Source organism: Tiliqua scincoides, chromosome 3, assembly GCF_035046505.1.
Source record: "Tiliqua scincoides isolate rTilSci1 chromosome 3, rTilSci1.hap2, whole genome shotgun sequence".
In the NCBI taxonomy this organism is placed as follows: domain Eukaryota; kingdom Metazoa; phylum Chordata; class Lepidosauria; order Squamata; family Scincidae; genus Tiliqua; species Tiliqua scincoides.
Genome location: NC_089823.1, coordinates 45,483,224 through 45,506,181, shown reverse-complemented (window position 1 = coordinate 45,506,181; position 22,958 = coordinate 45,483,224). Strand labels below are relative to the sequence as shown.

At 44.5% G+C, this 22,958-nt stretch overlaps 1 protein-coding gene across 1 annotated transcript in view; it reads right to left on the bottom strand.

Annotated features, from left to right (window-relative positions):
- IGSF3 (immunoglobulin superfamily member 3) overlaps positions 1 to 22,958 on the bottom strand; it is a 130,858-nt gene that overhangs the window by 50,433 nt on the left and 57,467 nt on the right. The window contains exons 4-5 of the mRNA XM_066619452.1: positions 4,342 to 4,752; positions 2,111 to 2,500 (exon numbers count right to left, since the gene is read on the bottom strand). Of these exons, the coding sequence (XP_066475549.1) occupies positions 2,111 to 2,500; positions 4,342 to 4,752 (801 nt within the window). The remainder of the gene's footprint in view (positions 1 to 2,110; positions 2,501 to 4,341; positions 4,753 to 22,958) is intronic.

The window sequence follows — 22,958 nt, the reverse complement described above, 5'->3', positions numbered from 1 at the left end:
TCATCACCGCTATTACTTCCACGGGCTACCTCCTCTGTTCCTCTGGGAAGGAAGGAGGCAGCCAAGGCTCTGAAGGAGCCTTTCACACCGCTTCTGAGCAGCGCAGAAGGCTCCATTGGAGCATTTGGGGGTTGCTCAGAAGTGGCACCCAGGACAGGCAAATACCACTTCAAAGAAGGTGGGTGGCACTCTCCACCCGAGCGCTGCTTCCCGCGGCTCCAAAGCACTCGGATGGAGCCTTTTGCACCACTTAGAAGCAACGTGAAAGGCTCCATCAGAGCCAGAGAAGCAGTGCACGTCTCTTCTGAAATTGGAGGAGGCATGCACCACTTCCCGCCACCCTGAGGGCCGCCCCTCCCCTCCCCTCTTGTTAAAGGGAAGGAGATGCCACTCTACTCTGCATGGTTCCCTGCTGGTCTGACCGCTGCCCCCACTCCACAGGGAACTGCGTAGAGTGGCTTCGCTCCTGCATCTGTCTCTGAATCCGCATTCCCGGCTGCATCTGACTCCGGCTGCATCACCCCGCTCTCCTTCCCTTTAATGAAAGGGGAGGGGGACAGCCCTCAGGGCAGCACAGAACCATGGGTCGCAGCGTGCCCCCCCAGTGCAGCACCCAAGGCATCTGACCTGTTTGCCCCCCGCTGGGTACATCACTGATGTGTAGCATTTAGACATGGGCAAAACCTAAACATAACTGATCAAGGCAGTTCAGCAGACAGTTGCCTTTACTGAAGCCAACCTGGACAAGGTTTAACTGGTGGCTTTTTTCTGGCCAAAGCGGCATCACATTTGAACATCTCTTTATCAACAGGACACCAGACATCTCTATGGCATTATCCCTGCAAGAAACATGGCAGGAAACACAAACAAGGAATGGAATAATAAAGGACATGATTCTGTGGGCAATTAGGAGAGTGCAGCCAGAACTACTGGAGGAATTAATGATGGGAGTGTTTGGCACGAAGGAAGAAAAAAATGCATCTGTTGCAGAGGATGCAATTGCTCCCTCTCCTTTCCAGCCAGGAGATGGCAAGGAGGCTACTTTCTAGAGGAGAAAAGTGATTAAAGCCTACCCTCTTCCTCCTAGAAAGAGACTAAAGCCCTTCTTTGTTCCTGCAGTGCTTGCACCAGCTGTAATGGCCCTTCGGAATGACCTTCCCTGAGATGGGGAGGAAGGACCGAAGCCCTGCACACTTCCTCTTCATCCTTTCAAAGGGCCTGTCTTAGGGAAGCTGCTAGAACAACCTAGGACTGCTCTGTCAGAGAAACCACTGAAGCTAGACAAGAGTTCCTCTCCCATTTCTTTTTACTAAGAAAGAAGCCAAGTAAATTAAATGGTCAAATTGCTGCTAATAAATGCAGCTCAGCAGGAGCCAAGCAAAGACCCAGTTGCCTGCTAGTCAGTCTGGGGAATCCTCTCACCTTGGTGTTCTTCAGATTATGTGACCCTGCCTGCTATCAAGAGGAGGTTCTCATATGCAAAAACTGAGCCACCTTGGAACCACTGGAGAACAGCCTGTGCCCAGCATCTCCTAAGAATAGCTTCTCCCACAAGTGAGCTCTCCAGTGTCATAAGATCTCTTAAGTGTCCTTCTCCCATCCACAGCTTCTCTAGGGGAAATCATGCCCTCCCAATTTATAATGGGGAAGCAACTGCTAGGTTCTGAATATATGCAGATGGGGCAGAACCTGTGCCTTCCCTCTTAGCTTACCTGTCCTAAACTGCAGTTATTCAGAAGGAAGCCCCACTGAGATTAGCAGGCGGCAAGTCTAGTTTCAATGTGCAACCCAGAATCTCCAACTCTTCCCAATGCAAAACAAGACACTGCACTGTACACAGTATTTCTGAGATCCTGAGAACTTTATCTTGCTTCTATGTAAGGAAAGAGGCTCACATTGCAATGCTCTATTAGTTTTTATAATGTTAATGAGTTTATCTGGCATAAGCTCCCTTGAGCCGTTTGGATAATGTAGCTTAGAAATCAGACAAACAATCTGAACACCCTCTGAAAATTATGTTCTACAGTCAAGAATCTGCTAGTTTTACATAGCCACACCCCTTCTTCCCACACATTTCCCACACATTTCCCACCAAAAACCCCTTGCTTACTAAGAGGCAGGACTGTGATGGGTGTGTTCTTTGGCCGTTTGCTTTCTCCATCGATAAATTCACCAGTCGATGTCTTCAAGCGCTCCGTCACTCGACAATTGTACTTGCCGCTGTCCTCCAGGCGGAGTCGGTAGATCTTTAGGATATAGACACTGTCACTCTCTTTCGCTACTTTCAGTTGTCCCAAAGCTTCTCGTTGGGCAAACTCATTGTTAAGGACTGGCACAGCGTTGGCCCCAAAGCTGGCTATCAGGGAGCTATTGAAAGCCCATGAGATGGAAAAGTATCTCTTTGCAACGTTCTGAACCTCCAGAATACACTTGAACTCCACTGGTTCGCCAACTGTGTATGTTCGCTTCTCTGTCTCTAACCGGACGTTGATATCCATGTCTAAAAGGAACAAAAGACACGCACAGGCACACACACACCCCAAATGAAATTGTGTCACAGCACTGAACACACAGAAAAGAACTAATGAGAGCTTGAACAGGCAGTGAGACATTTCCACACTTCTTTTACAAATGCATCTGCAATTTTCCTTCCTACTGGATTCTGCCCACCTTTCCAAATGCAATATCTCTGTCTGTGTAATCTGTACATAGAGGTCAACACATACAAATAGTGGTGTTTGGTGCAAGCTAATTTAAGGCACCATTGCTTGTTAGATGTACAACAGAATAGAAAACAAAAGCTACCTGCCAACAGAGAATAACACTTCATGCAACCAATGAAGTGGGCTCTAGTCCACAAGAGCTTATGTTAAAATAAATTTGTTAGTCTGTAAAGTGCCATGAGATGCTCTGTTGTTTTTATTTCTATACTAGTTAACACACTGCCATATTGAGAAATTATTTCTCCCTTCCTAGTTTACATAATTTTATTCATAATTTGCTGTGAACCGTAGCACAATTTAATTTTTACAGGCCATGCACTCTATGCAAATGCCTTGGCTTGGCACATGACTAAGCTATGGTTTTACCCACTGAAAGCATCAAAAGACAGGAAAGAAGTGGTTTATAAAAAAAAAAAAAAAAGAAGAAGCACCAGCAAATCCTACCCAAATTAGGAGTACTGACTGATAGGCCAAAAGGAGGACACCACCATTCAAAAAATAACACAACAAAGGACAACACCAACACAGGGCAAAATGCTGTTAATAAGACACCTGAAGGGAGGTTGCAGCCTTGATTCTATATTAAGAAAAACAGGGGATTAAATATTCAGGACACATGAATAAATATTAACTGGGAAGAAAGGCATTAATAAGAATTTACTGGAAATCCTTTGTGTCCCCCACTTGTATTGCTGATGTACCCCATAAGTGTACACACAAACAAACAGACCTCTGGGTCTGCCTCCCCACCACAGGATTCAGTGCATGCCCCATTGGCATGACTGCACCAGCACTGGAAAATTGGATTGGATTTGGCCTTAAAGCATTAACCATCCTAAAAGAAAAAAGGTACATTTAGAACTCTACCATTTTTTTTACAAAAATCATCTTCTACACATCCATGCGCAGATTCATATTTTATATAAGATTTTGAGAGATTCTGCTGTGTAACTGTATTAGTTTATCTGCAATTCACCAGTTTCAAAGTAAGAATGACTGATTATGGTTTCAAGGTTCCAACCACAGTACTTGGGAAAATTATTTAGACAATATTGAACTCGCCCACTACCTTCAGAAAAAAACTATGCCTAGAGATTTAAGTCACTCACTGGGCAGTCTAATCTATGAAAAACCTTCTTGTAAGTCAATTACTCTGACAACTAACTCCACATGTCATTGTTAGAGATTTTGATTAGGGCACTTTTTTCTTTCCCAAGAGCATATTAAACCCTATGGATAGAGGTGGGAGAATATGGTGATAATGAAATAAAAACACATAACACCACTTCCTGCGCTTCTAATTTTTGTAAAAACGAGACAAAAAAAATCCCCAAAATCGGGGGGGGGGGAACCGTTCTGGTTTTTATTTATTATTTAATGGGTGGGGGTGCATGGGACTGTGGTGGCATCTGCTGACACTATGCCACCTATATCACCAACCAGTACACTTTAAAAGTTATTATAATTTATAATTACAATGTAAATTTTGAATAAAAACACAAACTGCTTTTTGCATTTCTAACTTTTGGAAAACATCGAAATCCGTGAAAAAACAAAACCATTTTCTCCCACGTCTACCAATGGCGCAAAGACAAAACCCCAACAACTTGACACTAACCTGTTCCTTCTACGTAGACCATGGTGCCCTCTGAACGTTTGTGGGTCATTGCATACCAAGAGCCATCAGGATCCTGAATCCACTCGGCTGCTTCACAGTAAAACTCGCCCTCATCGGAAGATTGCAAGTTGTAGATTGTAAGCTTGTTCTGAGTCTCGCCCACTTTATCCAGGCGGACATCTCCACTGGCATGCCGTTGAATGTAGTCACTTCCTGCACGCAATACAAAATCACGGCTGAGGGAGATCACCTCCACAGCAGGCTCATCTGTTTTTTTTCGGTACCAGGCAAGGGAAACGTGACTGTGTTGTTCAGTACTCTTGGACACCTCGCATTTCAGCTCCAGAGAATCGTGCTGGACTTTGTTTAGGGTCTGGGCTTCTGAAGTCACCCGCAGAGAGTCAGGAATAACTGCAGCAAAGAGATGAAAAAAAAGGGGGGGGAAGAATGATTATTGGTGCTTAATGCTATTTCAGCCAACCTGTGCGAAAAGCAAATAAAATTGAAGACTTAGTAAGTATTCTAGAAAGAGTTCCTTTGAACTAGTTTATCATTTGAACGACAGTGGGAAAGGCCTTGCAGGGATCAGAGTCAGAGAGCCCTTTTTGGTTATAGATGGAGATCCTGCAAGGCTTGTGCCACAGATGGAGGCCCAAATTGCCAGTATTGGGTTAGATGGCCCATTGGTCTGATTCAGGAAGGCAACTTCTCATATGAAGCCACATTTAATCTTCAGATAAGCTCTCTTGAAAGCTGTTAGCCAGTATAATACCTGTGACATATATAATAGCACTCTGTTTGCTTACAGGCTGGAATATCAAAAGAACAGCCCCGCTGGATCAGGCCATAGGCCCATCTAGTCCAGCTTCCTGTATCTCACAGTGGCCCACCAAATGCCTCAGGGAACACACAAGACAATAAGAGACATGCATCCTGTTGCCCTTCCTGCCATCTAGCAGTGACATAGCCCATTTCTGAAATTAGGAGGTTGCGCATACACATCATGGCTTGTAACCTGGGATGGATTTTTCCTCCAAAAATGTGTCCAATCTTCTTTTAAATGCATCTAGGCCAGATGCCATCACCACATGCTGTGGCAAGAAGTTCCACAGGTTAACTATCAAAAGCCTTTACTAAACAAAGACCTCTCTTATTGCTTTTCTTCATTTGCTACTGTATAACTAAATAGATGCTGCTTAGAATGCATTTTATGTAACTAAAGGCCCAATCCTATCCATGGGATATGCAGATCTCATGATCCCATGGGTTTCTGGTACCCAGCTGCTCTGCCATTCTGTGAAGAGCTGCTTCCAGTGCAAGGACCAGAAGACTGTACAGTCGCCAAGCCTGGTAAGTTGGCAGTGGGAGAGGACTAGGTAAGGATTGAGCTGGGAGAGGGGCAAATCTGCACAGCAGCGACGTCTGCAAGATCCTATGCTGCTGTCTCAGGTCTGAACTTGCCCCATTAAATCTATCAGATTTACACCAGCAATATGGCTGGCACAGATTTGAGTAGGCCCATAGGAGACCAGGAAGCAGCAAAGGATGTAAGTAAAAGTTTTCTTTCCTTACCTCTCCCAGCAAGCTTGATCCCCATACAATACCAGTATGCTGCTTCAGCACTGCTGCACCCTGCAGGCTGATTGTGGATAAGACTGGACTGTTAACTTTCTTCTTAATTCCATTCTTGGTCCTATCTGCTCAGATTTTCCTGAATTTTTCCTCCCCTGGCTTATTGGTATTTACACTACCATAGCTTTTTCTTTTTTTCCCCAGGGGTGGGGTCATTATAGAAAAGCCATGGGATAGAATTTCTTTTTTGCTTATGTCCTTTCATAATTTAACAATATCTGTAAGCAAAATTTAAAAGTGTTGTACTTGCAGGAAAACCATCTATTGCAAGGGTAGCAAACTGCAGAATCAAATACACTTTGCTGCAGCTGAAGGCAACTGGCAGAGAATCAACATGAAAGCACCTTTCCAAGCCCTGTGATTTTCATGCAGGGGCAGCACAGCCATCAGTAATTGCTAGCACAGAATCCAGATGACTTCCACAAGCAGGTGATCCTATTGCAGAAAACCACAATGTTTCAGAGTTCAAACTGCTACACGAGTTGTTGGAAATTCCCCCAGCACACGCGAAAACTTAATTCAATGTTATAATCATCTAAAGGACAGAGCAATGATGCTCATGAAGGAGTTTCACAAGGCTCACTCAGGACATTTAAATAGTATGTCCTTCCAGAAAATGTTTTTCCTGGTTTAATGTTCTTTCACAGAATTGTTCTTTCACAATTCCTGGAGGGAATTTCACATTTCTCACAGATGACAAGCTGCACTTACTAAAATTTCCTCTTCTACACAATTGTTAAAGGTCCAGGAGCCCTAAAGTTGAAAGGTTGGCCATCCCTGCATTATCAGATGATCACGCACTAGGCAACAAAAAGCTTTCACATAGGACCTGCTTTCATATGCCTCTCCAGTCCTCCTTGCCCCCAAAGTAGAATAATGTTCAAGGAGATTTTATGCGGTACGTAACTGGGATACATCAGAGACAGAAATCTTCTTACTGGGCAACTGATTGTTTCTAGGACACTGATTAGTCCAGTAGTTCCCAAACTGTGTGCTCCAGCTCTTCCAGCCAGTGGTGCCACTGAGTCCTCTTGGCTCATTCAGAAGCCACACCTCTCACCCTTTCCTCTTGCTGAAGGCAGCAATGGGGCTCAGATGAAGCCTCCAACTGCTGCTGCTGCACCTGGGCATACGGGCCAACACTGTGCCCTGCTGACTTCCTGCACATTGAGGGCGCTCCCATAACCGTCATTCCTCCACCTCCAATTCCCCCTCCTTCAATCCACATCTGCAACCAGCAAGGTCTTCACAAATTACCATCTTCTTTGGCTGCCTTCCTTCCTTGCAAATCCTGTCGAGAGAGCGGGTGTGTGTGAGATGCAGGGAGAGAGACAGACTTTAAAAGACCCCTTTCTAGATGTGTTTTGGATAAATACAATGTGTTGTGGATTGCTTTATTTTCTGTTCTATGCATGTTGACCTCCCCGCCAGATGTTGATTTTCACCCTGTTCCTTTGGTCTCTAGGTTTGCCATTGTTCTTATGCCAGGGTGCCTTTCTCTAGCCATACACACCCACTTCTCCCCTGCTTGGTGTGTTTTTGCAGCCTTGATATCCACCATTGTTTGCTTGCTTGCATTACTCTCATTCGATACCATATTTCCATTCATAAAACACACCCATGGAGGCCAGGAGTCTTATGTACTTTTATTTTGTTACATCTTATAATTGTAATATCTTCAACCCAATTCAGCGAGAACAATGGAAGTACTACTAAGATTGGATTTACCCCAGCACCTTCCCCCCAAAAAGTAATGTTAATGGGGAGCTGTGGCCAACAGCCTGTAGGTCCAGTAACAGACCTGCCATTAACTGAAAGGGGCAAATGCCCCAGACATGGAGACCCATGCGCCTCTAGGCTCACATAGAAGCCTTACTGAGGCTCCCGAGGTGGTTGGAAACTGTGCTTCTGGTTTGCCGAAAGCACAGTTTAAGACTGCGCGGAAGCCTCAGAAGGCTTCCCTGGTTCATCCTGGGGTCACGCGAGGCTCCATTTCGTTGTGGTGAGTGGGGGGGGGCGGATTTGCACACAGGGGGCGGCAGCATCTTGCAATGGGTGCCAAGGGGTGAAAGTCTGGGGACGTCCATCACTGTGTAGGTCAAAGGAGCCATGAGTCAAAAAAGTTTGGGAACCATTGAAAGTCAAATTGACTAAAAACATTTGATCTAAAAAGGTGCTCCTCATTAACAGAGCAGCAGACTAATTTTGATTATTTTTGATGCAAGTGTGTATAAAATGTTGGAAGAGTGACAGCGTGTGACCTAGACCTGTACAGTAACAATTGGTGAGGGTATTGTGTTACTCCTCACCAGAAGGGAGAGTAGTTACCTAGTTTACCTAGTTTAAAGGTTTGTGGATTCCTTCCTCCTCCAGCTTTGACTAGGCTTCTCAGTTGCTCCTTTTCCTGTGCTGCTGTTGTCTTATGGGGCCTAAGTGGTCATGATCAGTTACTTCTCTTGTTTTATTTTGCAGCATATAAAAACGCTTTGTGTAACTCAGTTTCTCTGTGAATGAGTATGTTTTTTCAACATAAAAGCTGCAGACACAAGCAACATCTTATAAGATGCATTCTCCCCGCACACAAGAGAAAGGGAAAATGCTCCCACGTGAGCTACAGGGTTTTTGCTGTGTACACACATTTGCACAATCTAAAACACAGATGATGCCTTTTTCCTTAGTACTATTAGCTTTCTCATATACAGACATACCACCGTATCCACAGGGTTTCATTTTGGAACCCCCCTCCCCCGTTACCTAAAACTACAGATATGGGCAAACACCTGCCGCCCATCCTCTGGAGCTGGGGCTTAGTTGGTAGTACAAAAAGGGTTTTTGTATGTCAGTGAAACACACAGGAATGGAACCAGTGGGCACAATCCTGCACTCCTCCCCATTCAGGATGTGCAAGGAGAGAAGGAACTTTAAGATTTATTTAAACAACTAGTTATTTATACTATTTATAATAGTTAGTTATTAAACTACTTATTAATACTTTCAAATCTTATGAGATGCTTCTTCAGCATACAACGTAATTATTTTTCAGCACAGATTCCAAAACCCAGAGCAGGCTGATAGGCTGTAGTTCAGTGGAAGATCACATCACATATGAAGATCACATATGAAGAAGGTCCTAGGTTCAATCCCTTACATCTTCAAAAAGTATTTTCAACAAACAAATAAAAAAAATCCTCTGTCTGAAACTCTGGAGAGCTGCTGCCAGTCAGTGTGTTTATACCAGTGATTTGCAACCTTTTACCTCTCACGGCACACTGACAAGGCACTAAAATGGTCAAGGCACACCACCAGGTTTTTGACAATTGACAAGGTACACCCATGCTGCCAGTGGGGGCTCACATCTCCCATTGGCCCTATTAATAAATGACCTTCCCCCAAATTCCTGTGGCACACCTGTAGACCACTCACAGCACACCAGTGTGCCACGGCAGTGGTTGAAAATGGCTGGTTTATACTGACCATGACCCTGAGTAGCCTGATTCCATATAAAGCAGCTTTCTATGAATCAATTTCACAACTTTGCCATACCGCTTCCTTTATTCTTGAAGCAAAGCATGCAATCAATCACATCTTAATGTTGCTCTTGCAAACAAATCCAAAGAACGCACAGCTGCCATGCAACATGCAGTTTGCCCCTTACAGTGGTTTGTAATTATTTATTATGTGAAAGTCTTTTTGTACAAATAATCACAATTATTAATACTAATCATGTAAATGCTAACACAACTACAAACATAAGCATTAATGAATATCAATATCATTAACATAATAGATGATAAAAAGCATTTTAACACACTGTATATCCAAGTTTGGACATTTGAAAAGAAAGGTTAGAACACTGTAGAGTTTATTGGCTAAGCAACTGGGAAAGGCAAGATTTGCGAAACAGTGATGCATTGATGGGATTATATTTTGTTCTTGATCTTTTCTGCACTCATCCATTCAGTACAGGATATAAGCCCTTTGGACTGTGCAAACTAACCCTGCCCCTGCTCCATTTCTGTTATGTGGGTAAAAGGAATTAGGAGAACTGAACACCCAAGATTAGGGGCCATTTTCACAGAATCAAAACCAACTCAGGGAAACATGAACTGATTTTGCATTCACTAATTCGACAGACAACAAGACAAAATCACTGATGTGCTGTCTCAGGCTAACAGTGGTATATGAAAACGTCTCACAAACACGCATATCTCAAGTAGAAAAAATGCATCTGATATTCTTTCTACCCCTAAACTTCTTCCCTCTCCCTTTGAGGAAGATGCTATGTGTTCTCATTTCTATCCTTCTAAGCAAGTAATAAACAGCAGCTCAGTCCTTTACCCATGATTCTCACATCATATTGTAAAATTCTCATTAAAATGAACTATGAATAATTTCAAAAGCAGATCAGCTTTCTTCTGCCCTGCAGCCATGGCACTCTTGTGCAACTTAAACAGTATTAATCAAGTCTGATGTAAAAATTTTATAGAGCAGTGGTTCTCAAACTGGTGGGTTGCAACCCACCAGTTCGTGTAACGCTTCCCCCTTCCCTTTAAGGGGCTCGCTAACGGGGGGTGAGGGGGGTGCTCTACACTTACTTCAAGAAGTTAGGTCTGCAGCAGGCAGGGCTCCCCAGGGCTTGGAACATTCGCTAAAAGCGGGCGCAAATCACTTACGTTTTGCAGGAGGTGCTTTGCCCCTCCCCCGCAAGAACTTACTGAGGGAGTAAAGCTATCTCAAAGTTTGAGAACCTCTGTTATACAGTATATGGTACTGCCTCACTGCTCTCTCAAAAAATATACAAAAAAAGGAACTGGCTTTAAAAATTGAATGACATATGGCTCTCGCCTCTTCACTTTGAGAGACATTTTGGATCTTAATGCAGAACCTCTTTATTACAGTTAATTCTGTGAAAGGATAATGCGGATATCTACATGTGGAACATCAGGTGAGGGTTGCAATATTTCTTGGATGGATCTATGAATGGGTTTCTAGATTCCTGTTGGGTTAATAAATAAGTTTCAAGAAAATTATATGATTGATTTTAGGGTCAAACTAGTAATTAATTCAAGCATGTCAGTCAGTCTGTAAATAGCACCCAGACTGGCCTCCCCACTGATGGAAACTGCAGCATAAGGCATCTTAGGCTACAATCTCCCCATACTTTCCTGGGAGTAAGCCCAATGGACTATAATGGGACTTATTTCTGAGTAGATGTGCATAGGATTGGGCTCTTAACCCCCTGCCCTCATCACAATCCCAATCCAGATTGTAGGTCCTCACAGCAATTTGTCCTTGGAGGAAAAAAAACTACTACCACTAAATCTTTATTCCTAGGTGTGTCAACTGGGCTCACTCCAGGTGCTCTTATATCCCTGAGGACCCTATTGCCTTCCAGTGGCTGCAGCTGTGCAGCACACTCTGCTGGATGCCCAGGCCTTAACCTTAAAGGGGCCACTGCTGACACCACATCTACCTCCTCACCAGATCTTCCTTGATTCCAATACAAGTGGGGGTGGGAGCAGACCTCTATACAGACCAGTGCAAAAACAAGGGAAAGGTGTGGGGGAGGGAAGATCTCTATATAGACATTACAGCAAGACCAGTGCAAAACCCCTTGCACACAGAACCAACAGATGGAAGTTGGGGGGGGGGCAGATCTCCATACATACCAGTGCAAAAACAGGGGAAAGGTAAGACATCCCCAGGAGAGTCAATGGGGCTCACTCCCAGGGATGCGTGGACGGGAGAGAAGCCTGCGATCGACTCATTTTGCCTCGCGATCGACTGGTAGATCGCGATCGACTTATTGAGCACCCCTGTTCTTGAGGATCAATTCTATGTTACTCTACTACACTAACAGCCCAATCCTATGGAGGGTTAGAGTGCTAAGTGGAGCACCAATAGGTGGAGCTATGTCACAAAATAGCTGTCAATGGTCCACGCAGCACTCTACCTGCAGCCATTATCCAAGCACTGCTGCGAGAGAAGGAGGCATTGCAGCCAAAACCCACCATGCCAGCAGCCTATCCCATTGTGCCCATAAGTCAGTGGTGGAGGTGGACGGGGAGGGGGAGAACTAGGGGCAAAACTGAGCTGGGAGGGAGGAAGAACTAGGGGTGAGGAGGAGGTGGAAGGGGTGGACCTGGTGGCAGTTGCATACCTACTATAGACTTCCCTGAGGCAAATGCCCCAAGCGCCAGCTGCTAGGACCCCGTGGAAGCCTCTCTAAGGCTCCCGATGGGACGGGGGGAACAGTGTTTCCGGTTTGCTGGAAGCACAGTTTATAGCGTTGGGGAACCTCAGAGAGGTTTCCCTGGCATGGGAGAAGGTTGTATGAGGCTCCTTAAGCCTCTGGTGAGTGGGGGGGGGGGCAGATTTCTGCACAGGGGCAGTGATAGCGCATGGGGGGCACTATCATGGAGCTTGCCCTGGGCATGGGGCTGCGGAGGTCCGCGGCTATCAGGTGGCAATGGCACATGCCAGTATCTACCCGTTCCTTTTCAAAGCTCCCCACCCCTTTGCTCTCTATCAGACATGCACCACCAAAAAGGTGGCCGCAGGGCTTACTGGAAAACAAATATAAATGTTACGGTGTTTGGGCCTCTTCAGCCTAGAAGAGACACCTGAGGGGGGACATGATTGAGGCATACAAAATTATGCAGGGGATGGACAGAGTGGATAGGGAGATGCTCTTTACACTCTCACATAACACCAGAACCAGGGGACATCCACTAAAATTGAGTGTTGGGCGGGTTAGGACAGACAAAAGAAAATATTTCTTTACTCAGCGTGCGGTCGGTCTGTGGAACTCCTTGCCACAGGATGTGGTGATGGCGTCTAGCCTGGACGCCTTTAAAAGGGGATTGGACAAGTTTCTGGAGGAAAAATCCATTATGGGTTACAAGCCATGATGTGTATGCGCAACCTCCTGATTTTAGAAATGGGTTATGTCAGAAGGCCAGATGCAAGGGAGGGCACCAGGATGCAGGTCTCTTGTTATCTGGTGTGCTCCCTGGGGCATTTGGTGGGCCGCTGTGAGATACAGGAAGCTGGACTAGATGGGCCTATGGCCTGATCCAGTGGGGCTGTTCTTCTGTTCTTACGTTTTATACTTATCATTTGCCCTTAGGTCACCCCTCCCCCACAGTTGGATGCAGAACATACCATCATGGCACAGCTGCATCCAAGCAGCTGATGGGGTATAGAATTAGGTCCTAAGTAAGGCCAGGTGTTTTGCCAAGCAATCCAAAACGCTTTGTTTATATACTCAGCATCAAGGTTAAGGTCACTTAAGCTTCATGCACTATGCTGCCGTCACAAAAGAAAAGAGTTAACAGGTACAGGAGAGAGATTTCAATGTGGCGCCCAAAGTCATGACCGTGGTCCTCCAAAAATGTGGTCCCTGTCCAGACTACAGCTTTTGGTTCAGCTCCCACATTTCTTGTTGTCCTGGAAGACCTGACACCAGGATTCTCTGGACCCCTCGGGCTGTGGTTCAACCAACCCTGATGTAGGTATGATAACACTTGCCACTTGTTATTTATAAATGAGATCTGAAAAATAACAGTGCAGGTCAGCAAACAGAAACATCTAGTATATCTTATTTTAAAGGCACACTGAAGATATGACTGACTTATTGGAAACCACTTCTCCTGATTAACCAATACCAGTATCTACTCCCAGACCAAATAAAGTGTTCATTACATACTGAAAGATTTAGATAGAAATTGGTTGAAAGCAATGCACCCAACCAAAGAAAGGAGGGGGAAAAATAAAAATTAATTGTTCATCAGGTGTTAGGAAAATAAAATTTAAAACAAAGCATTTTTATAGCAGTTTTTAAGGTGTACAAGCATCTCACACAAATTATTTATACCCCACCTTCCCCAAAGCTCAAGGTAGCTTACAAAACTAATACATAAAATACAGCATAAAATTATAAAATGAGCAGTTAAATGCTAGAACATCATTTAAAGCCAGCACAGCAAGTACTATCATATAATTCTAAAAACCCATAGGTGGTGACAAGTAATTATTTTGATACAACTCATAACATCCCTGTCAGGTAGGCTTATCTCCATATTGTCATTGGGCTGAAGAGAAATGGTCTGTCCAAGGCCATCAAGTAGGTTCATGGCACAGGAAAGCTCCAAACTAGGACCATTTTCACTCACAGCTCAATCTCATAGCCATTACACTAGAGGTTCTTAAACTTTGAGGGAGCTTTACTTGCAGGGAAGGGACTAGGGCCCCGACGTGATCCCCAGGATCACGTTGCTAAGGAGGGCAAGAGGGGATGCTTTTCACTCATGTTATGTAGGCAGGGCTGCAGCAGGCTGCAGGAGGTGCGGAGAGCCCTGCGCAACCCTGCACAGCGCTCCCCGAGGCTTGAAACGCTGGCTAAAAGCAGGCACAAAGTACCTCCTGCAAGACGGAAGAGCTTTGCACCTGCTTTTAGCAAATGTTCCAGGGCTTGGGGAGTGCAGCCTGCAGCCTGTTGCAGCCCTGCCTTCTTGAAGTAAGTGCAAAGCACCCCCTTCGCCTTCCCCCGCCCCTTAAGGGGACAGGGGAAGCGGTACATGAACTGGTGGGTCGTGGCCCACCAGTTTGAGAACCACTGCATTACACAAAATGTACGAAAAAACCATGCAACTACCCATAACCATTGAAACAGCATCACTTATCTCCAAAATACATGTGATTTACTTTGCAAGCCAACACCACAGAAGCGGCTGGCTGCCTGAGATGAGAGCATACTTGCACATCTAATTCACTGGAATGGGTCAGCCCTGGAGAAATTGATTGTGCTTGCGCTGCACAAAGCAGAAGAGGAATCCTAAGCAGTGAGCCTTTCATGGGACAACAGAAAAAGGGAACAGAGCAGATACTGGTAAATGGAGCTTCAAGAGAGTTACACCAGACAGCACTTTAACACTTGACGTGTTAAGGACAGCTGAAAATACAGATACTGCTGCTATTTTCAGTCTGATTAGGTGAAAGAAAGATCAGTAGTTTTGTGGAGACGAGAGAAGGGGAAAGAGATGGGTGAAGCTGCTCTATTCAACAGAAGTGTCCCACATTAAGGATGTTCAACAGCTTCTTCAATGCTACAGTTTTCCACCAGGGGGAGGTAAGATCAGAAAGGTTGTAATGTAAGCAAAGACTCAACTAACAAAGCAGCAAAATTGCAAGAGGGAAAGGAATAACTAGCTCCTCTTGCTGAATTCAGTTAACTGAAAAGCCATAGCTCAGTGAGAGAGCATTTGCTTTGCTTGAAGAGGTCCCACCTAGGTCAATCACTGACCTCCAGATCGGGCTGGGAGACACCCAGAAACAACTTGTTTGAAATCCTGGAGAGCAGCTAGCAGCCAGATATTGTGGTCCAGTGCTTTTCCAAATGTCCACAGTCGCAGGCCGGCAATTTTTTCCCCCACAGAATGCATGTGCATGCGTGAAGAGAGAGAAACATATTCTGGTGGTCAAAGGCCATTTCCTCAATAGAGAAATCAGTGGTTAATAGACCAGCAGACATATCTAAATGAGGAGCTAAAAGGTAAACTTAATTCTGCAGTTTCTGTGAGACAGACTGAGTTACAAGCTGCCCAAAGCAGGTCTGGCACCTGAGGCCACTGTTGCATTCTACCTCTCAGCCCATCTGCTTAAAAAAAAATATATATCCTCCTCCTATGGACTAGTCAAATTCCATCTACTCCTGGCCTGGCCAGTTTAGAGGAACTGGTGGAAGACAGGAAGTTGACATGGAACCCTGGCAGAAGTGGTACCAACTCCTGGAAGCAATAAGATGCTTTGACAGAAGAGGTACTCAAGGTGGCAGGAAACTAGGAGGGACAGCTGGTTCTGGCAAGGTGGCAGAGACTCCTGAGACTGATGGTGGTGACCCCCAGCAGTCACCCCCCAGCTCCACAACACAAATTCTGGCAGCAGGGGGCATGCCCCTCTCCCTGCTTACTTGCTTATTCAGCCACCATTCCATCCCGTCTTACTTCCCTCCATCTCAATTGAAAGATGCGGGGAATTCCAGAATGGAACCCCGCACACACATAGTTAAGTGAAACAATGGAAACAAGTGTACACCACCCTTCGGAGCCAAGGGGACCTTCTCCTCCGGAGGGTGAGCCCAGCAGAGGTTGCGCACGTCTGTCCACGGCCTCTGCCGGGCTCAGAATGAACCTTAAGAGTGAAAAACACTTGACTTCTGGTTTTTTGAAAAACCAGAAGTGATGGTTTTAATGCCTTATAAGATATTGGGAGGCATGGGAAGCCCCTGAGGAACTGAACCCCCATGGATACAGGGTACAGCTGTATTAGTCTTTAGGGTACAGGGAGAAAGAGGTCTGGAAAAGATACCTTTCAAAAATATTTCCATGGTACACGCATGGGGAACAGACTGCTGAAGTGGTAATGCTTCTGCAGACAGAATTATTAAAAGGAATTTCCTAAAGAGCCACAATGTATCATGAAAAAGGAACTTGTTAAAGGCAATTAACACATATTCTCATTAGTCTTACCCTTGGTGCTTTAGTGAATTATAAATATGGAAGTTCATCCTGTGGTCCTGTTGTAAAACAAACCTACAAACCCTTGAAACTTATACATACCTAATGCAGTTACACCAGATACACTTTAAATGCCTAAACAGCAAAAAATGCATTGGAGTGAATGAGAGTATACTAGTTTGTACACATTATGTTAATTTGTCATTTAATCCTTCAGTGAGGATTCCTTTATGTGGAGGAGAATCTTTTGGTGGGCCACTATGAGTTACAGGAAGCTGGACTAGATGGGTCTATGGCCTGATCCAGTGAGGATGTTCTTATGTATGAGATATGGTGGCATTGTGTTTTATTTGTCTAAAATGCTGGTAATTGTGCAATTATCTTGTATGGCATTTAGTGACAAGGTTTCCAAATGAGAAGTTTTCTTCTCTACAGTACTAGGAGGGAGCTCTGTTTTTCTTTGAGCCCTAAAAAAACACAAAAACTTATCGTATGTTCTACATCAGCAATTTCCAAACTGGAGACCGCTGTGCTGTGGAAAACCCTTCTCCAGTGTGAACTGAGCTTACTGTTCTGCCGGGGAGCCTCCTCAATGTGCCTCTGATTGCCCAAGGCCAGCTAGTGAATTAATGGCAGAGGCAAGATTCAAAACCCAGGAAGTTCCAATTCGAAGTTCAGACTCTCAGCTGCTACAGTATATCATCTCTGAACAACTGAATAGATTTTAATTTTTGAACAATACACAAATACCCAACGGTGTATCCTAAGAGCAGGATGATACAGCTGGATGTTACAAGCAACTATTTTAGTTCCTAAAGAAAGGCTACCACCCCATCTTAAGTCTCACCTCTTTGTAAACTGAGTAATAATTCAAAATATCTTGCCAAGAAAAGTAAACTTTATTGCAACTTTCTATTGTTCTGGGGTATGTTAGCAGGATATTCCCTTGATTTTGTAGATCTCCATCAGGGGTGAAAAATAAGACTACACTGGCCAATGCTGTGGAGCAGTCCTGGTGATAAATCCTCCAATTACAATAGCATCCTTGTTTGGGCTTTACTGATTGCGTCAAACGATTACTGTACATTGAACGAGACGAAAACGCATCTGTCAAAGCAACTGGATGTGGTCAAACTGCTGAAATAAAGAAAAGTGGGGGGGCCATGGGTAATTTACTGAACGTTCCTTTCAAATACAAAATTAGGTCAGCTCTCTGACTCAAGGCCTCAACTCCCCCAGACATGGTGTTACAGTCTGTTAGTCATGTACTGTACCTGATCCACATGCTCATTTAAGACAATTAAACTACCTATTCAGCAGTTACAAGACAGCATTATAATCTGATCCAGCTAAAAATATCACAGCCCTAAAATACAGCAGATGCTCGGAGTAGGTCCTAAGCTGTGCAGGCCCCTCACTGGGACAAAGACACCAGTAGCAGATACACTTAAGGCGAGGATTGTGGGTCAGCATTTGTTGCAGGCTGTGGGGAACACTGCCGGCTTCATGGTGCAAAGGTCTGCGTTCTTCATCTGACTGAGGCGAACATATGTACCATAGAATGACCCTCTCCTCTGGATGTGGGTAGCTTTACTCAGGATCTACAAAGTAGCTGTTGCAATTGAGAAGTCAAAGAAACAATCTAGTGAGCTTATCAAAGAGGTCAACTCATTACACATTAAAAGCACAAGCAATGAATCATTATTCCTGTTATAAGGTTTGGAGCTTCTTTTCAAAATGATTTGAAGGGACTAATGAGGTGTTTACCAGACTCTCTGAAGAGGAGCTGGGTTAAAGCAAACAGACACTGTACCAGTGAACATGCACATGTGCATTAACAGGCCAACAATTAAACGAAGAATTTATAGCCATCTCTATGGTATCCACCAAACACAGTGTGTATTCTGTCTAGAGTAGATCATACAGCAGCAACACCTCTACTGAAGCTGGAACAATTATTTCCAAAAGGGGCACTCATGAATCACAATGGCAACTTGCCAAGAGCCCAAGGGCTCCAGTTAAGTGTGTTTAATGAGAAAACAAATGCACACCATGTGAGTTCTGGCTTTTACCAATACTTACCTAGATACATAAATAGAAGCCTCTCCACTAGGAAAAGACAAGGAAGGGATGGGGGAAGGGAACCATTCAGTTCATCAGTTAATGTTTAAATGAGACAGTTGCATGACCGACGTACCTAGTTAGCTACATATGGTCTGATTTCTTGTGTAGTGTGCTGGTCATAATGCTAGATTTGTCACATCCGAGAGATTATGTGCTTCCTCCCTCCCAATCAATGTCTATGGCTCAGAGACACATTAAGATTGAATGCCATCTGTCAAGCCTACAAGCGGCTAGATACCTTCGGCAACATTCTTTGGCCAAAGTTACCCTGTTGATGAGCAATCTCTGCTGTTCACAGTTCCACTCCATTTCCCAGGCAGCTTCTGAGGTGTAAAGACATAAATGCTGGGAGGTAGAATATTAAAACCTATGTTAAAGGTTGGGAGCATTAAAACCTATGCTCCCAACTCAAGAACCCATTGTTCTATCATCCAAAAAGTGTCCAAAATAATCCCACTAGGTTCAAAATCCCATTAGGGTTTGCTCATAGATAGGCATGTATGGAACTGCAGCTTAAGTCTGCCTATAAATTTAAGGAAGAGTCTGAGGAAAACAGCACATTTTCTTTGTTTAAGATGATGCACGCATGCACTATAACAGGCATTTAGGAAAGGTATCTCCCATGGTATGTGAGACAAGGAAGAAAGCCTACTTAATGATGGTGCTTTTTGCCATCTGCAGATTCTATAATATAGAAAAACAATATGCTACTCAATATACTGGGGCATCTTTTTAACTGACAGAACACTGCAACCCTACTCCTAAAATGAACTCTTCCCTCTGTTCTCACCTCTGGGTTGCAACAAGTGTTTGATTTTGAGACTATGGGCAGTTGTCCATAGTGTTCTACCACTGCCAACTGCCTCATGGCAGTCATAAACAGTACCCCAACACAGTGCAGAGGTACATGCTGCTGAAGTGTCAGAGGGAAGGTCGAAGTCTTCTGTGTGCGCCAGGGGATCCGTACCTGCTGAGGCAGGCAAGGTGACAGGGGAGGCAGGACAGGGTGAGAGAAGGCAGAATGGATGCAGGTGGAATGAGACAGTGTCAGGGGCAGGCAGAACAGGGGAACAATGGGGCAAGAGGTGGGTGGATCGGGTCCAAAAGGGGGTGGGTTCGGTGGCAGTGGTAGTGGCTGATTCCAGCCCCAGACCTGATCCCATGGCACAGGTCCATGCAGACCCGCACCAGCAAATATTTCAGGGAATTACCCCTGGGTAAGGGAACAAATGCTCCCTTACCCAGAGGAGACTTCCGCAACTCCCCCCCCCCCCATGCAATGGTAGCCATTTTGGCATCACTGCCTCAGCTGGGAGGGAGAATAGAATTGGGCTGTAAATCAGTCACAACTCAAGTCACCAGCAAAAAACAGAGGTAGTGAGTACACAAATTGGCAGTTTTATCTCAGATTCATCTCTTTCAGGTTCAGCAAACGTGAAAATCATAGCACTTGAGAACCTAATTTTGAAAAAGGGCCCACATATTCTGAAAAGATCAAGCCTGCACCACAACCATAAGGAGACAAGAAGTCCCAAAGAAAGAATGGCACCCAGGTACAGTCTGGTAGATACATATAAAGACTGACCAACCATTCAAATAGCAAAACTGGCTTATAAATCTAGGCTTCTGCTTCCATGTGATGTGTCCGGTCAGAAATAAAAGATGCAAAGCAACCACAAATGTGGCACTGACAGCAGCATATAATAAGAGATATATGTTATAATAAGAGATATAACATGACCGCATTGTGAAAGCATCTGTCCCTGAAACCTGCTTTGCGAGGGAAAGAGGAAAGGGGGACGGAGAGGAAATTATGCTGAATGTACTGGAGAAAGAGATGAGGCGCATTTACACATATTTTATATAAACCTAGTTAAATATTTTAGATCTGCTAATATTTTTGTTGGAATATTTTATTGCGACATATAATAATATGAACATATGTTTTCTCAATTACAGTTTTTCTGACTCACAGATTCAATGCTAGGAGCGTTCATTCTCTATGCCCATTGCCAATTTTGGCAGTTGAGAAAAATATTTTGCTTTTATAATGATTACATCACCCATCACTCTCCTCCTCCTGAGTGAGGACCTCAAACTTCATCATTTTTATTTACTAAACTATATAATCAAGATTTAGAAAAGAGCCAAGTGGAAGGAGGAGGAACAAGGATGAGAAGGCTAACAGGACAGAAATACGAGCAAATGTATTTGCACATGATTTAGAGTCCAATCCTGAGCTCGGCGTGCCAGCTTACCACCAGCACGCACCTTCGCAAGCATGCCATAAAGTACATTTGCAAGAATTAGAGACAGCTAAGCACTGGAGCTGACCCACTGCAAGTCCGCACCAGGCCAGCACTAGAGGAAGGCTGGCAGTCCACTGCCCGGTGTGGGAGGAGGCAGGAAGGAGGCATTCCAGGGCAAGGGGAGGTGGGGGGAGGGAGCAGGATGGGAGGTGGGTGGGACAGATGCAGCTTGGTTCCACCGGATCCTGAGCTCCATGACGGGCTATGTGGCCCAACACGGGACTCTATGATTTTATGCTGGCTCAAGAGCCACTGGAGAATCAGTCGCTCCACTGTGGGGCTACTCCCCTCACCTAGGGGAAGGGGATAAAAGTCCCCTTCCCCCGAGGAGCCACCGCAGGCTGCCCGGTTGCGCTCAGGATGCCACAGTAGCCATTTTGGCACCATGGCAGCCCCACACTCCATGCAGTTTAGGATTGGGCTGTTGCACTGCATTGTAATTAGGGATAACAACTTTACAGAAGTGATAGATTTTTGAAAAGGAGTAGGAACGAACACAAGGATGGCACCATATAAGAATGGAGTTCCAGTTACAAGGGGAAATGTCAGGAGGAGTCTTATGACAGTAGGAGCTTCAGGCAGCTGACTTCAAGGTCACATATACAAGGATGTGTGTGCAGACAGTGGAAGTGCAAGGCTGTGGATTTTTGTTGGAATGATCAGGAGATGGAATTTCTGATGGATAGAAAAGGGGGTAGAAAGTTACTTCAGTAATTCTTATTCTAAGAAGGAAAAACACATTCTAAATCAGAGGTGTTAAATATAAGGCCCATGGGCCGAATGCAGCCCCCAGAAGTAATTTATCTGGCCTCTGTTATAATTTGGTTCTCCCAATGTGATTATTGGGTCATCTCATATCTTGAAAATATGAACAAGATTTGCACATTTTGTCTTAAGAACATAAGATGAGCCCTGCTGGATCAGGTCATAGGCCCATCTAGTCCAGCTTCCTGTATCTCACAGTGGCCCACCAAATGCTCCAGGGAGCACACAAGACTGCAAGACACAACCTGTGTCCTGGTGCCCTCCCCTGCATCTGGCATTCTGAGGTAACCAAACATCTTCTGTCATTTGCAGCTAATGAGTTTCTGCATGGGAACAAAGTGCTTATTTCTAAGCTTAATCATCATCAGCTTAATGATGTCACTTTCTGCTTAATGATGTCACTTCCAGCCCTCAGCAGGCACCATGAATGCCATAAACTTCAGCCCTCAGTATGAAATGAGTTTGACATCCCTCGTATAAATGATGAGAGAAGCAAATCATTTTGGCAGCACTATTCTAGATAAAAGTGAGAGGATCGGGATGTGAAGAAAAGGTCAAAGAACTTTGCATCTCAAAGCAAGAGCTGACCAGAGTATAAACCACATCTTTAGCTGAGGAGACAGAGAGGAAATGGCACATTTTCACAAGCTTGTAATGCATACGGAGAACAGACTTGACTTGGTGACAGCTTCAACATGGGGAGGAAAGGAGCAATAAAGCTAGAACTTCCTGCTTGCTCAGCAGAATGGATAGTCATGATGTCAGTGGATATTTGAGAGTTTATGAGAGTAGGGTTCAGGATGAAACATGATCAGTTCTCATTCTGGATTACCCAAACAGGAGTATGTGAACAGTACTTAAGAGCTTAGTGATTGGAAAGAAAACATCTATCTACATCAGCTCTCTGTGAAGGCCAAATGCCATTCAAGCTGTTGGAACAAACAAACCAAACAAACCTTGTTTCTTTTCTTGTTTAGCAAAGAAACACACTCATTGTGATGAAGAAAATGGTTCTGCAAGGAAGAAAAAGGACACTATCAACAATCTTTTCCCACCAATATCTTCTTCTGAAAAAATATATCTCCCAAAGTTACAACAATTAGAAAGTTAGGACTTTACAGTCGGTTGAGTTCTTAGGAGTACAGGATGGTGCAGAGTACATCTCCTTATCTTGGGCACCTCCTTCACTACATTTTGTAGTTCTAAGCCTAAGGAATTGGTCTATGCAGCATCAGAGTGAGGTTCTATGTAGTGCAGCCATGTATGGTCT